This window comes from Trachypithecus francoisi, unplaced genomic scaffold, assembly GCF_009764315.1.
Source record: "Trachypithecus francoisi isolate TF-2019V2 unplaced genomic scaffold, Tfra_2.0 Contig01461, whole genome shotgun sequence".
Classification (NCBI taxonomy): domain Eukaryota; kingdom Metazoa; phylum Chordata; class Mammalia; order Primates; family Cercopithecidae; genus Trachypithecus; species Trachypithecus francoisi.
Window position 1 is genome coordinate 2,582,160 of NW_022681433.1, and position 16,086 is coordinate 2,598,245.

Genomic DNA, 16,086 nt, shown 5'->3' on the forward strand with positions numbered 1-16,086 from the left:
TATAGGCGTGAGCCAGGACGTCCGGCCTGTAGCTTCTGTTATTAACAGACAAGCAAACGCCCCTGCCCGTACACGTTCCTGAGGGATAACGGTATGTTACAAAAGTGCATCTGAGCTACCACTCCTGGAGGCTCTGTCGGAGTGCCCGCGGGCATGGGCGCGGTGGAAAAGAGGGAGAACTTGTAGGCCCAGGCCTCCGTAACCATGGCTGCCAGGGGGCGGGGACTGCGAGCGCAGATCCCGGGCAGGGGTGCCGGCTGGGAGAACTCGGTCCTCCACTGACCCAGCCGGCCACGCGCCCGCGTGTCGCCTCCCCGTCCCGCTAGCAGCACGCTGCGTGGCTGCTGGTTGGCTACTTAGGACGGAAGTTCGGTTGGTGTTTCTGCAGAGGTTTCCCCCTCGAGCGGTGGCAGAGTTTCTGAGCGCGGTAGTAGCAGCTCTGGCGGCAGCAACAGTGACTACGAGGGATGGCGGCGGCTGCAGCAGGACCTGCAGCATCCCAGAGGTGCGTGTTTTTCCTTCCCTTTGCTATTTATTTTATCCCCCTTTCCTTGGCCAGTGGGCTCTGCTGAAGTCGTTTTTCTGACAGATTTTTCCAGAGCTTCTCAGATGCTGTAATCGACCAGGACCCCCCAGGCGGCGTTAGAGGTGAGAGAGCCTTTTCTGCTTCCTCCACTCCCGGCTGACCCGCCTCCTGCTAGCACCGCCTGATTGGCACCCAGGCTCTAGGGATGCTGCGTCTCAGCCCCAGTGTTGAGATTCTCTGTCTCCTTTCTGTCTCCCGGTAGCCGCGTTACCTCAGACTCCTCCTGTCTTGCCCTTTCCACTTCCAGACTCTTGCATTCCTGAAGCTTCTGAGGAAAACCTCCTCTATTTATTGGGAGCATAGTTGGCATCTGTAGTTGGGCTGAAAGGATTTTTTTTTAATGGCATTTATGACTAGAAGAGAAAAGTGGACTCTGGGCTCGATGAAAATTAATTTTTTTGTTTGATAATCATTGTTGCCATTCTTATATAAAAATGTCGGTATGAAGTCAGTCTACTGGAACAAAAACCTTCTCCCTCATGTCCCTGAAACTTTCCAGATGTCTTGTCATAGTTCTTTACTCACTCATTTGTTTATCAAACATTTTTTAGGAGTTGCTGTGTGCAAAGGCGCTGATTGCTATGGGTTAGTCTTAGTTATATACTTAGCTAACCTAGAAATCACTTCTCGTAGGTGTGCAGTGAAGACAAACTATAAAGCTCTAAAGGAATGTAAAAGAGCAAGAATTAATAAGAGTTAAAGAAGAGCCTAAAGATAAATAATGCTGTGGGTCACATTTTTAACAGGAGATCTTTTTTGGTTTTTGTTTTGTTTCTTTTTGCTTTAAAGCACAGAAAAGAAACCCTGTTTTGTTGTTACGATCTAACATAAGTAAGGTTAACAATTTCAGGCAAGACAGCATCTTTTCTAGCTATGGCTTTTATAAGAAATGTGCCACAGACTACTAGAGCTTCTGTTAAGGCGGTATTTGAGCAGAGACCTGAAGGAACAAGAGAATGAGCTTGGAAGCTCTGGGAAAGAACATTCCAGGCAGGACCAAGAGCCAGTGCAGAGATCCTAAAGTAGGAATGAAGTAGGTCTGTATATGGAGCAGCAAAAAGGCCCTTTTTGTTAGAGGGCCCATTTGATTAGGAGATAAGGTTGGACAGGAAACTAGGAGCCAGGTCCTGTAAGGCCTTTTAGGGTCCAGGTATGTTTTTTGAATCTAAATATATAGACCTTTAGATACCAGCAATAAGGCTTCTGGGATCAGTTTTGGATAATGTTACAGGAAGCAGTGAGAATTTTTCACCATAATTTTTTATATTAGATAGCTATTACTTTGAATTACATTTCTTTTTTTTTTTTTTTTTTTTTTTTTTTTTTTTTTTTTTTTTTTTTTTTTTTGAGACGGAGTCTCGCTCTGCCGCCCAGGCTGGAGTGCTGTGGCCAGATCTCAGCTCACTGCAAGCTCCGCCTCCCGGTTCACGCCATTCTCCTGCCTCAGCCTCCCGAGTAGCTGGGACTACAGGCGCCCGCCACCTCGCCCAGCTAATTTTTTTGTATTTTTTAGTAGAGACGGGGTTTCACCGTGTTAGCCAGGATGGTCTCGATCTCCTGACCTCGTGATCCACCCGTCTCGGCCTCCCAAAGTGCTGGGATTACAGGCTTGAGCCACCGTGCCCGGCCTGGAAATCCAGTTTATATAAAAGTTGCTTTTAGGCTGGGCACAGTGGCTCATGTCTGTAAAATTAGCTGGGCCATGGTGGCAGGTGCCTGAAATCGCAGCTACTTGGGAGGCTGAGGCAGGAGAATCGCTTGAACCTGGGAAGCGGAGGTTGCAGTGAGCTGAGATCATGATTCTGCACTCCAGCCTGGGTGACAGAGTAAGACTCTGTCTCAAAAAAAAAAAAAAAGTTACTTTTAAAGAATATTAATATAATGAACTTCGTTGTCACTTTCCATCTTATTTTACTTATTATTATTATTATTTTTGAGACAGGGTCTCACTCTGTTGCCCAGGCTGGAGTACAATGGCACAATCTCGGCTCACTGCAACCTCTGCCTCCCAGGTTCAAGTGCTTCTCCTGCCTCAGCCTCCCAAGTAGCTGGGATTACAGGTGCACACCACCACACCTGGCTAATTTTTGTACTTTTTAGTAGAGATGGAGTTTGGCCATGTTGGCCAGGCTGGTCTCAAACTCTTGATCTCAGGTGATCCGCCTGCCTCAGCCTCCCAAAGTGCTGGGATTACAGGTGTGACTGCACCCGGCCTCAAATTTTTTATTGAGGCATATATGATACATGTAAATAACACAAATTTTAAGTCTACAGTTTGATGGGTTTTTACCTATGTGTGCACCACCCAGATCAAGATATAGAGCGTCTCCATTCATAAAGTTCCTTCATGCTCCTTCCCAGCCAGCAATTCTTCTTACTGTCCTGCTGACTCCTGTTTTCACCTCCATCACCATCAGTTCGTTTTGCTTGATATTGACTCATAAACAGAATCGTATAGTAGGTGCTTTATTCAATGTAGGTAGTCTGTTTTTGCTTTAGTCATTACATGAGTATACATCCATATTGTGTGAAGCAGTAGTTCTTTTGCATTGCTGTGTAGTATTCCATTGTATAATTGTATAAATATATGTTGTATAAATGTAACTATAGCACAATTTATTCTGATTGGACATCTGGTTTATTTCTAGTTATTAGCTAGCATAAATAAAGCTTCTGTGAGTACTCTTGTGTGTATTCTGGTGAACACATGCATTTCTTTCTTTTGATTATATATACCTAGGAGTAGAATTGCATAGAATAGTCATGTGGATAGCACTAGTACCTTGGTTTTTAATGTGTGGCTCTTGGAGCAGCAGTATCAGGATCACCTGGCAAGTCATCAGAAGTGCAAATTCTCATTGAAAATCCTTATGGGCCAGGTGTGGTGGCTCACGCCTGTAATCCCAGCACTTTGGGAGGCTGAGGCGGGTGGATCACCTGAGGTCAGAAGTTTGAGACCAGCCTGGCCAACATAGTGAAACCCCGTCTCTATTAAAAATACAAAAAATTAGCTGGGCCGTGGTGGCAGGTGCCTGAAATCCCAGCTACTTGGGAGGCTGAGGCAGGAGAATTGCTTGAACCTGGGAGGCAGAGGTTGCAGTGAGCCGAGATCACACCATTGCACTCCAGCCTGGGTGAGAGAGTGAGATTTCGTTTTTTAAAAAAAGGTCCTTATGACTCATGTAGTCCAGTACTTCTTACTCTTCCTTTTCACAGTGTACATAAGAAAGCAGACCTGGCTGAGTGTGGTGGCTCACGCCTGTAATCTTACCACTTTGGGAGGCTGAGGTGGGAGGATCACATGAGACTAGGAGTTTGAGATCAGGAGTTCAAGACCAGCCTAGGCAACATAAAGAGACCCCATTTCTTCAAAAGAAAACTGAGACCCAAGTAAATCCAAATGATCTGTCATAGAGACACACCAGTTACAGGTAGAAGGGGACCTCAGGACACAGGTTTCCTAAATTTTAGTCTAGTGCTATAGAACAGTGGTCCTCAAAGGTGTGGACTCCAGATGAGCTGCAGCATCAACATATTAGAAATGCAAATTATTTATTTATTTATTTGAGACAGAGTCTTGCTCTGTCGCCCAGGCTGGAATACAGTGGCGCAATCTCAGCTCACTGCAACCTCCGCCTCCCAGGTTCAAGCAATTCTCCTGCGTCTGCCTCCCAATTAGCTGGGATTACAGGCATGTGTAACCACACCCAGCTGATTTTTGTAGATTTAGTAGAAATGGGGTTTCACTATGTTGGCCAGGCTGGTCTCAAACTCTTACCCTCAAATGATCCACTACCCTCAGCCTCCCAAAGTGCTGGGATTACAGGCGTGAGCCACTGTGCCTGGCCCACTGCAAATTCTCAGGACCCACCACAGACCCCTAATCAGAAACCTTGGGTGTGAGGAGGATGATCATGATAAGAACCAGCTGTGTTAAGAAGACATGTTCTTTTTAAACTGTGAGATGACTTCACAAAGATGAACAGATCAATGTAAATTATTAAATAATTGGTAATGATAAGTAGGGCTGAAATCTTGATGATGAATGTGAGGGTATTGCTCCTGGATTTTCCCAAGGGCTGCTTTAACAGCCATTTGGGATTCAGGTCACTTGGTATCATATGAGTTAAAATGTGTATATTTTATATAAGGTCATCCAATTAGTAATAAAGGGGGGATGTTCTTATCACATATGCTGTTTCACATTTTTCATTCGTTCAACAAAGAATGAACATTAAGTGGTGAATGTTGTACTGGAAATCAGGACTCTCAGGATGAAAAAACTTCAATAAGTGAGTTTTCAGTCTAGTGGAAAGACAAGTCAACAGATCATTAAAATATAAGGTAACTACTGTAATGGTGTTGTGTATAAAACAGCATAGCAGAATAGAATCTGACTGAGGGAGTGAAAAACTTTACAGAGGAGGTTGCAAAATTCAGTAGGGAGGGAAAAGATGTGAAATTTGAGAATCGTTCAAGGCCAAGTGTGTGTGGCGGTTAAGAGTCCAGGCTCTGGAGTCAGAGACTCTTGGGTCAGAATTCTGGTTTCATGATAACTGTGTAACTTTGGTAAGGTTCCTGTCATCACTCCAGAGCAGATTTCTCATCTGTCAAATGGGAACAAATAGGACCTACTTGAAAGGGTTATTATGAGGATAAGTGAGGTACCCTGTCTTGTATGCTTAGTACAGTGCTGGGCACATGGCAAAGACTACGTAACTGTTCTGTTCTGGGAGTAATACAAGTTGTTCAGTGGTATTAGAACATAAAATGTGAGGAGGCAAGTGCCAGGAGATAAAGGCTAAACAAGTGGAGAGAGGCCAGGCCATCAAAGGCATTAAATCTCAGCAGATGGTTTTCATTTGTATCATATGATCATGGAGATCTGTGAAGAATTTGGAGGAAAGAAATGAAATTTTCTGAATTACAAAACCTACTTTAAAAGCAGAGTAGATAATGAATTGGAGGAGTCATAAGGGATAGTGGATCGCAGGAAGATGGTGGTGCAGAGCAGGTCAAAGATGAATATCTGCATGTAGGGCAGTGATTGAGGGCATGGAGGGGAGTTTTTTTATGTAAAATGCACTGGACTTGATGATTGGAATCTAAGGGATGACTCTGAGTTTCTGGCTGGCAGAATGTAGTAGGAATTGGTGCTTTTCACTTAAATGGCACCTAGGATGATAGCACTTAGAAGACTGCATTCAGCATGAGGGAATAGGTTTGAAGAGAGGAAATAGTTTTAGATTTTGAATATTTGTCTATGAATTGCCTCTGGGACATTTCGGGTGAAGTCTAGAGAAAACAACGCTGATATTGCACGGGAGCACTGTTTAGGCTCTCAAGTTAGACTTGAGTCATCAGGATGATTCAAGACGTATGTGAAGCCCCGACACCACTTAAAGAGTCAAAGAATGTTTCTAAAGGGAAGGAAGTCTAAGTACTGAGCCCAAGGAAAACATTAGATTTTTTATTTTTATTTATTTTTATTTTTTAATTTTTTAATTTTTATTTTTATTTTTTTTTGAGACGGAGTCTCGCTCTGTCACCCAGGCTGGAGTGCAGTGGCCAGATCTCAGCTCACTGCAAGCTCCGCCTCCCGGGTTCACGCCATTCTCCTGCCTCAGCCTCCCGAGTAGCTGGGACTACAGGCGCCGCCACTTCGCCCGGCTAGTTTTTTGTATTTTTAGTAGAGACGGGGTTTCACCATGTTAGCCAGGGTGGTCTCGATCTCCTGACCTCGTGATCCGCCCATCTCGGCCTCCCAAAGTGCTGGGATTACAGGCTTGAGCCACCACGCCCGGCCGTATTTTTTTTATTTTTTGAGACAGAGTTTTGCTCTTGTCGCCCAGGCTGAAATGCAATGGCACAGTCTCGGCTCACTGCAACCTCTGCCTCCTGGGTTCAAGCGATTCTCCAGCCTCAGCCTCCTGAGTAGCTGGGATTACAGGCACGCACACCATGCCTGGCTAATTTTTGTGTTTTTAGTAGAGATGGGTTTTGCCATGTTGGCCAGGCTGGTCTTGAACTTCTGACCTCAGGTGATCCACCCATCTCGGCCTCCTAAAGTGCTGGGATTACAGGTGTGAACCACCGCGCCCAACCCAGAAAACATTAGTTTTTAAGAAGCAAACAGAATGGTAAGCTGAAAGAACTTACCTTTCAGCTTGTTGGATTTGATAAGGGGTTACTAGTGGCTTTGAGAAGATTAAGACTAGAGAGGCAAACATTTTTATATTTTATGGCAAAGGAGATGTGGTCAAATTAGAGATTGGGGAAAAGGCAGAAAAATGTCTGCAAGGAGAGAAATCAATACTTTTCATTGAGTGCTTACTGGGTGCCAGGTATAGATCTAAGTAAGCCCAAAACCCTGGATTGATCTTCAGTTTATCTTATCCTGCATTGGCAAGTCTTGCTGGTTCTAATATATTCCAGTTCATTATATTTCTCTTCATCACCTCTGTGGCTAACATCGTTTTCTAGCCTAGACTTAATGTAGAAGTTTTCTAAGAAGTTTCTGTTTCCAGTCCTGATTTGTTATTATGTATTCATCATACAGCAACCAGAATGACATTTAAAAAGAGTAAATTGGACCATGTCTCTCTCCTACCAACAATGAACTTTCCATGGCTTTCCATCGCACCTAAGGTCCAAATTTCTTTCTTTTTCTTTTTTTTTGAGACGGAGTCTTGCTCTGTCGCCCAGGTTGGAGTGCAGTGGCCCGATCTCCGCTCACTGCAAGCTCTGCTGCCTCCCGGGTTCACGCCATTCTCCTGCCTCAGCCTTCCTAGAAGCTGGGACTACAGGCGCCCGCCACCGCGCCCGGCTAATTTTTTTTGTATTTTTAGTAGAGACGGGGTTTCACCGTGTTCGCCAGGATGGTCTCAATCTCCTGACCTCGTGATCCGCCCGCCTCAGCCTCCCAAAGTGCTGGGATTACAGGCGTGAGCCACCGCACCCGGCCCAAATTTCTTATAACAGCCTGCAGGGTACAAAAAGTGAGGCCCTTGAAGTAGCATCTTATAGCTTCTTTGCTCTCTTAGTTTGAGCCACACTTTCTGTTGATCGAATGTAACCCCAGGTGAGTTGAGGGGCATCTGTATTCATTGCTTTGTGAGAATTATGCTACTAGGTTAAAACAAAGTCAGTGACACATGTGGCTATTGAAATAATTTTACGATTTAAGAAAACTGGAAAAATCCCTAGAGTTTGTAGGCAGTTGGCAGAAAATAAAAGTGTTCCTGTGTTCCTGCACTTGTCCTTGATCTCCCTAGTTGTGTAATCTCTTACGTAATTATTTTTCCAGCTACCACACCTACATGTTGTGACTGCACAGGGTGAAAAAGTTTTAATCCCTCTAATGTTAACTCTTGATCAGTTGCTATAGCCATTATTAGATTGTATCTGGCTTTGAACAGAATGTTTAATTGCATTTTATTAGAGTTGTGTGCTATTGATAGAGGATAAGAGAGGGCAACGTAAGCTTGATGGTGTATGTATGTATTTATAGCAGATATGATTTAACTTTAAATATAAAGTTATAGTTCTATTATTTTGTTAACCTAGTATGTGATAGGAGATCTATACTTAATATATTTTAAAATAGTGATGATTGAAATAACTGCAAGGTATAGATGAAACTGATGGATTTCACATTCCTTTTTTGTTTATCATTTGGAATTTATTTAACTGACTAGAGAACATCCTATTCTTCAATCAAGCTGAATAGGCTACATTTAACGCTGTGAAAGCTCTATATCTATTAGCTTTATATCCCATCTTGTTTCTGTTGATAAGTGTAACTTTATTCTTTAAGTAAGAAACTGCTTTAATTCCTTTGTATAATGATATTTTGGAATAAGCAAGTATGTACAATTAAAGTGAAATTCCTTCTGAAGTAAGTTCTAAAATTGAATTTTACTGGAAATTGTACTAGATGTTAATAGTATTTTAGAAAGTGTCTTGGCATACTAACATATACTTAAAATAAATTTTTTCTTTCAACAATAGAAAATACTAAGATGTTTTTATTTAGAAAGAAGGCTGTTTTCCAGATCTTGTGTGTGTGTTAATTTGTTTTAAATATGTTCATGCAGGATATGTGAATACCATTAAAAAACTCTGCTGCTGCTCTAGAAACTTTTATAGAAGGACAAAAATTAGATAGTAAGTATTAAATTATAATTTTATAAACATATCCATTTCTGTCTTAAATAGCAAAGCTGAATTTTGTTCATGTTAATCTCAACTTAATTACAGAAACCCAATACCTATTTTTCTCATCTTAATTACATTTCATATTGTTTGCAGATATGAGATCACTTAAAATTGGTTAAATCAGTCTTTTAGCATTTAAGCCACAGATACACTTACTATTAGAAGTAAAAAAACTATATGGAAACACTTAACATGCTCTCTCTACTTAGTCTGGCTTTGTTTTTTTCTAACGGAGAAATGAAAGTTTAATTTGCTTTCTTGGTCAGAAGTCTGTTCATTTTAAGTTAACCAGAATGCTGAGATGGGAAATCTTAACAATAAGGGTTTTATAGTGTATATGAAGTGTATATTTCGATAAATGATGACAGGGTACAGAAGAAACACAAAGTTTTGAGAGTATTGTGAGTTTTTAATGTTGTATTTTTTAGGCGAATATATGAAAATTACCACAGCAGTGTGGATATCTAGACATATATAGAAATTGTGAGAGCAAGAATTTTAAAATCGGAAAAATACTAAGACAGAGGTTGTGAGTAATCCCAGAAAATTGTAGACTACATAATCCTACTTGTACTATTATTTTATCTTTATGTTATGATAGAATTTTATCACAATTCTCTAAAGCAGTGGTTCTTAACTGGAAATATTTGGTTTCCCAGGAAACTTTAGGCAATGTTTGAAGAGATTTTTGGTTATCATGAATGTTGGATAGGGGATGAGCTACTGATATGTAACGAATATAAACCAGGGTGCTACTAAATATCCTCTAATGCCCAGAGAAGTATCTGGTTCAAAATGTCAGTAGTGCTGAGTTAAGAAACTCTGGGGGCCGGGCGCGGTGGCTCAAGCCTGTAATCCCAGCACTTTGGGAGGCCGAGACGGGCGGATCACGAGGTCAGGAGATCGAGACCATCCTGGCTAACACGTTGAAACCCCGTCTCTACTAAAAATACAAAAACTAGCCGGGCGAGGTGGCAGGCGCCTGTAGTCCCAGCTACTAGGGAGGCTGAGGCAGGAGAATGGCGTAAACCCAGGAGGCGGAGCTTGCAGTGAGCTGAGATCCGGCCACTGCACTCCAGTCCGGGCGACAGAGCGAGACTCCACCTCAAAAAAAAAAAAAAAAAAAAAAAAAGAAACTCTGCCACCACATCTGACTAATTTTTCCTTTTTTTTTTTTTTTCAGAGACAGGGCTTTGCCATGTTGCAAAGGCTGGTCTTGAACTCCTGGGCTCAAGTGATCCGCCTGCCTCGGCCTCCCAAAGTGTTGGGGTTACAGGTGTGAGCCGTTGTGCCTGGCCTCATCCTCTACCTTTCTAGGTCCTATTACTTTTAAGAGCAATAGAAAAGTTTCTTACCTAAATTCCTTTCCTGTTTTTCTTTTATTGGGGGCTGGGGGCGCAGAGTCTTGCTCTGTCACCCAGGCTTGAGTGTAATGGCACCGTCATAGTTCACTGCAGCCTTGAATTCCAGGGCTCAAGCCATCCTTCTGCCTCTGCCTCCTGAGTAGCTGAGACTACAGGCATGTGCCACCACACTGAGCTAATTTATTAAACTTTTTTTTGTAGAGACGAGTTCTTGCTTCAAGACTGGCCTCTGAACTCCTGGCCTCAAGTGATCCTACTGCCTTGGCCTCCCAAAATGCTGCCATTACAGACATGAGCCACTGCACCTGGCCCCTAAATGCTTTTCTTGAATAATCTTCCTTCCTTCCTCCTTCCTTCCTTCCTTCCTTCCTTCCTTCCTTCCGTCCGTCTCTTTCTCTCTTTCTCTCTCTCTCTCTCTACCCCCCTTCCTTCTTCTCTTCTCTTCTCTTCTCTTCTCTTCTCCTTTCCTTTCCTTTCCTTTCCTTTCCTTTCTTGGAATCTCGCCCTGTCGCCCAGGCTGGAGTGCAATGGCGCAATCTTGGCTCACTGCAACCTCTGCCTTCTGGGTGCAAGTGATCCTCCAGCCTTAGCCTCCTGAGTAGCTGGGATTACAGGTGCACGGCACCACACCCAGCTAATTTTTTGTATCTTTAGTAGAGACGAGGTTTTACCATGTTAGCCAGGCTGGTCTCAAACTCCTGGCCTCGTGATCTGCCCGCCTCAGCCTCCCAAAGTACTGGGATTATGGATATGAGCCACTGCGTCCAGGCGAACAACATCTTAATATCATGCCATTGACATTTATTCTCTAATTATTTCAGAGGTGGCCTTCAGAAGAAGGCCTCCTTGGTAAAATTGCTATTGAGGATATTTCACTGAAAAGCAAATTATCTATAAATTTAAATCCAGGAAAAACGTAAGTTAAACTTTTATGCTTCTATGTTTATGAGACAGGGTAAAAAATTTATAACTCAGAATATTACTTTTTCCCCTCTCTGTGTGAGAGATTGCTTAGTTTTAGTTACTGATTATTTAAAATAATAAGTTATTCAAAGCTCAGATTTTGATGGAGTAGTTCTTCTCTAGAATAGAGTGTGTGTGTGAGAATGTATTTAAAATGTTTATTAAGGCCCATGTAGTTGTATTTCTTTTATAAATTAGTAAATTGGAAAATTTTGTTTTAAGAAATTTTTAATTTAAAATTTCCAGATTGCTTTTGCCTGCAGTTATCTTGAATTAGCAAGCTTTTATTTAGAGTACTTTCAATATTTTTAACTTATCTTACTATGTACTGTGTTTAAATGTAATCATTGTTCTGTGTCCCCAGAGATGAAAAATGTGTTTATGGATACATTTACACTATTATCTGTAAGTATATAATTATCACCTGTAGCCTCTCGACTGCCATGTAGCTTGGAGATATGACAAAACTTGACAGAATTTTTTTTTTTTTTTTTTTTTTGAGACGGAGTCTTGCTCTGCCGCCCAGGCTGGAGTGCAGTGGCCGGCTCTCAGCTCACTGCAAGCTCCGCCTCCGGGTTCACGCCATTCTCCTGTCTCAGCCTCCCGAGTAGCTGGGACTACAGGCGCCCGCCTCGTCGCCCGCTAGTTTTTTGTATTTTTTAGTAGAGACGGGGTTTCACCATGTTAGCCAGGATGGTCTCGATCTCCTGACCTCGTGATCCGCCCGTCTCGGCCTCCCAAAGTGCTGGGATTACAGGCTTGAGCCACCGCGCCCGGCAACTTGACAGAATTTAAAGATACTTCTCGTTGTTGGTAGGAAAGGCATGGTAACAGATAGAGCCACTAAGAGAACAGTAGACTGAATAGGTAGCTACATTGAAGAGCAAGCTGGGGCTGGGAAAGGCTTATGGGCCTCAACTCAGCTTCCAGTTACCAAGCCTCCTCCCCAAGCTAACTAATGGCATATTGGGAGTCTGATTTAGTTCTGACTTTGTTGTGTGTATGAGGAAGGTTCTGTAAGGGCAGAGGGGTTGAGGGAAATGTACATTATTTATATCTGTGAAATTAGTAAGGTTGACTGTAGTTAAAATTAATTTAAAAAATCTAAGTGTTTCAGGATGAACAATTAAATGTTAAACTATGGGTATATTTATAGCTATAACAGTTTGCCATTAACTTCTGTTAAGACAGGTTTTATTCACTGCTGACTCCCCAGTGCCAAGAACAGTGCCTGGGATGCAGTAAGTATTTAATAATTATTTGCTGATTAATAGGTTGTGCAGATGAGTGATGTGATAGTTTTTTTCTTTCTAGGTGCAGATTTTAATGTCAGTGACTGAATGAAAAGGTGTTGAGAAGCTCAGAATGGTATGTAGGTCTCCCATGGTATTTCAATTTAAAAAGAAGTAAACACTTGACATTTTTTGGTTTAAACAAATTTGTTTTTACCTTTATAATTTATTTTAAATAATACATGCTTCCTTAAATATAGACTTCCAAAATTACACTAGTTTTGCCTAGCTTCTTATGTTGAAAAGGAGGTTTGGGTGGATTTACTTGTATGGGCAACAGGGCGAGACTCCATCTCAAAAAAAAAAGAAGTACAAACTACTATTAAGATGAATCTGCTTCTGTGTTTTGTTTTTTAAGTAAGCTGAATTTTATGTTACTTTATTATGAGGGAACAGTGAATAATTTAAATTACAGTTTAAGTAACTAAGTTTTAGATTCCTTTATATTTTCAAAAAGAAATAAAGATATACAATAGAATTAATATTCTTAGTAAGAAATTACTAAGGAGTCTAGGCTGGGCACAGTGGCTCACACCTGTAATTCCAGCACTTTGGGAGGTTGAGGCAGGTGGATCACGAGGTCAGGAAGTCAAGACCATCCTGGCCAACATGGTAAAACCCCATCTCTACTAAAAAAAATACAAAAATTAGCTGGGCATGGTGGTGCGTGCCTATAGTCCCAGGTACACGGGAGGCTGAGGCTGAGGCAGGAGAATGGCTTGAACCTGGGAGGCGGAGGCTGCAGTGAGCCAAGATCATGCCACTGCACTCCAGCCTGGGTGACAGAATGAGACTCCAGCTCAAAAAAAAAAATTACTAAGGAGTCTAAAATGAATTCAGGAGGCAAAATGAAACTACTTTTCTTTTCTTCTTTTTCTTTTTTTTTGGGAACAAAAAGAGGTTTAATTGGACTTACAGTTCCACATGGCTGGAAAGTCCTCAGAATCATGACAGAAGGCAAAAGGGACAGAGTCTTACTCTGTCGCCCAGGAAATTTAATACCTTTCTGAAATTTGCTCAATGGTGCAGTCAGCACTTAAACCCTAGATCAGCAGATTCCAAAAGTGAAGTACTTTCCTCAGTATATCCCAAGAATAGCTTTGAAGAAGAATTATATGGATAATCTGGAGTAAAAGGAATAGGAATTTCTTCATTTAGGTCAGTGAGATGTGCTGACAAGATGACCACAAAAGCAGGAATGTTGGATGCTCGTTAATATTTCGATGAGAAATCATTGAAGAGTGGAATCACAATGCGAGTTTCTGGGGCTACTTCAGTAGGGCTATTTGGAACTGATTGAGGGGGCAAAAATTAAAGCCAGAAAGCTCAGTGGAGCAAATGTCACAGTGGCCACAGAGAAACAAAGATTTTCAAAATGAGATGCTAAGTGAAAAACAGCAACTGAGGAGAGAAGTAATGTTTCCAGCATCACAATGGGCATAAGGAGAATTGATCTTTTATGTTCTAGGTGAGCTTGTAGTAGTGCAAGGACTGGTGATTTAGGCCACTGAGTTCTGGCTCTGAGTACATGTCTAATCCCTAAACCTTCACTAAGAGGGAGGCGAAGGGAGTCAGGTGTGCCACATGTCTGCTACTGAAAAATGCCTAGATGGGAAAGGCATCTGAAATATTGTCCTAAAATGAAGTTTCTGGGTTAGATGGGCTAAATTTCACCTGTGTTCACTGTTATTACTGTGTATAAAATCAAGAGATTTAAATGAGATTAAGATCGTTAATTAGCTTTCTGAGATATTGAAACCTAAGAACCTGGCCAGGTGCGGTGGCTCACACCTGTCATCTCAGCACTTTGGGAGGCTGAGCGGGCGGATCACCTGAGGTCAGGAGTTCGAGACCAGCCTGGCTAACATGGTGAAACTCTGTCTCTACCAAAAATATAAAAATTAGCCAGGCGTGGTGGTGCATGCCTGTAATCCCGGCTACTTGGGAGGCTCAGGCAGGAGAATCACTTGAAGTGGAGGCAGAGGATGCAGTAAGCCAAGATCGTGCCACTGCACTCCAGCCTGGGTGGCAGAGTGAGACTGTGTCTCAAAAAGAAAAAAAGAAAACTAAGAACCAAATTACCTCTGCCACATACATTGACTGTCTTTGGTTAATGTGGTGACATACTAAGCCCCAAACTGGTATATATAATCTCTGTTACTTCTACACCAAAGCTGTTAGCTTAACTTGCCAATGAAGGCCAAGCTAAGAAGAGTTGAGAATTATGAAGCACGAAGCACAGAATTTCAAAACTGAGAAAAAGGCCAGGCACAGTGGCTCACACCTGTAATCCCAGCACTTTGGGAGGCCGAGGCAGGCAGATCACGAAGTCAGGAGATCAAGACCATCCTGGCTAACACAGTGAAACTCTATCTCTACAAAAACTACCAAAAACTTAGCCAAGCATGGTGGCGGACACCTGTAGTCCCAGCTACTCAGGAGGCTGAGGCAGGAGAATGGCGTGAACCCGGGAGGCAGAGCTTGCAGTGAGCTGAGATCGCGCCACTGCGCTCTAGCTTGGGCAACAGAGTGAGACTCCATCTCAAAAAAAAAAAAAAAAAACTGAGAAAGGATAATATCTTTTTTCCTAACACTTTCATTTTATAGGTGTGGAAAATTGAGGACCAGGGAGAGTACTTTGCCAGCAATTTTGTAGTTATGATTTTAGATGAAGAGCTGCATAGGGCTAGGGGAAATTCTGAATGGTGTTCAAGTCCTCCAGCCAGCAGCAGCAGGATGTGGTGGTCCATGTGCACTATGCAAGTAGCACTTCAGATGGAGCTTATTCTTATTTTTAATTTATTTTTTATTTTATTCATTGATTTTTATATATTTTAACAGATTTATTGACATAACAATTATATATGGTGTACAATTTGATGGTTGATATGCACATGCATTGTGAAATGACCATCAAAATCAAGCTAATCAACACATTATCACCTCTCCATAGTTGCTATTTTGTGGATGCGTGTGTATTTATTTTATTTCTGAAATAATTTTAGACTTGCAGAAAATTTGAAGAAATACTACAGAGTTCACATATATCTACCACTTTGTTTCCCCGATGTTAAAAACTTATATAACTGTAGTTCAATAATCAAAATGAGGAAATTAACTTTGATACGATACTATGAATTAGACTATGATACGATACTATGAATTAAACTATAGCCTTTTGATTTTCACCATCCCCTCCCACCCCCTACCATGCCTTTTGAATATTCCGGATATAATCTAAGGTCTCACGTTGCATTTGTTTCTATGTCCCCTCAGTTTCCTCCTATCTGTGACAGTTCTGTATTTCCTTGTCTTTCATGGACTCTTGATGAGTACTGGCCAGGTGTTTTGTAGAATGATCCTCAGTTTGGGTTTGTCCATGTTTTCCTCATGATTAGACTACGGTGATGGGTTTGGGGAAGAAGATCCCAAGGTGAAACGCTCTTGTTATTTCCTGTCAGGGGTACAGGATGACAACATGGCTTATTAGTGATATTTACCACGATCACTTGGTTAAGGTGGAATCTCCCACGTTTCATGGCTGTAAAGTTACTTTTCTCCCTTTGTAAATGATAAACATCTGGGAGCGATGCGTTGAGACTGCTAGCATCCTGTTTCTTCTCAAACTTTTGCCTGCTGATTTTCGCATTCATTGGTGGATCTT

General features: G+C 41.9%; 1 protein-coding gene across 18 annotated transcripts in view; it reads left to right on the forward strand.

The window, feature by feature from the left end:
- Nucleotides 1-372: 372 nt before the first annotated feature.
- The window catches only part of LOC117096976 (phosphatidylinositol 3,4,5-trisphosphate 3-phosphatase TPTE2-like), an 80,715-nt gene continuing 65,001 nt past the window's right edge, over nucleotides 373-16,086 (forward strand). For 4 of the 18 annotated variants that reach the window (XR_004442748.1, XR_004442750.1, XR_004442752.1 and 1 more), the window contains exons 1-6: nucleotides 385-505; nucleotides 590-648; nucleotides 8,683-8,752; nucleotides 11,495-11,535; nucleotides 12,318-12,371; nucleotides 12,445-12,498. Coding sequence is in view for 1 of the 18 variants with exons in the window: in XM_033234398.1 (XP_033090289.1) it covers nucleotides 11,497-11,535; nucleotides 12,322-12,371 (89 nt within the window). In the remaining 17 variants the exon portion in view is untranslated. Of the gene's footprint in view, nucleotides 506-589; nucleotides 649-8,682; nucleotides 8,753-9,986; nucleotides 10,110-10,368; nucleotides 10,509-11,494; nucleotides 11,536-12,317; nucleotides 12,372-12,429; nucleotides 12,499-16,086 lie in introns of those variants that run through there. The other 14 variants (XR_004442755.1, XM_033234398.1, XR_004442754.1 and 11 more) reach the window with 13 other exon arrangements.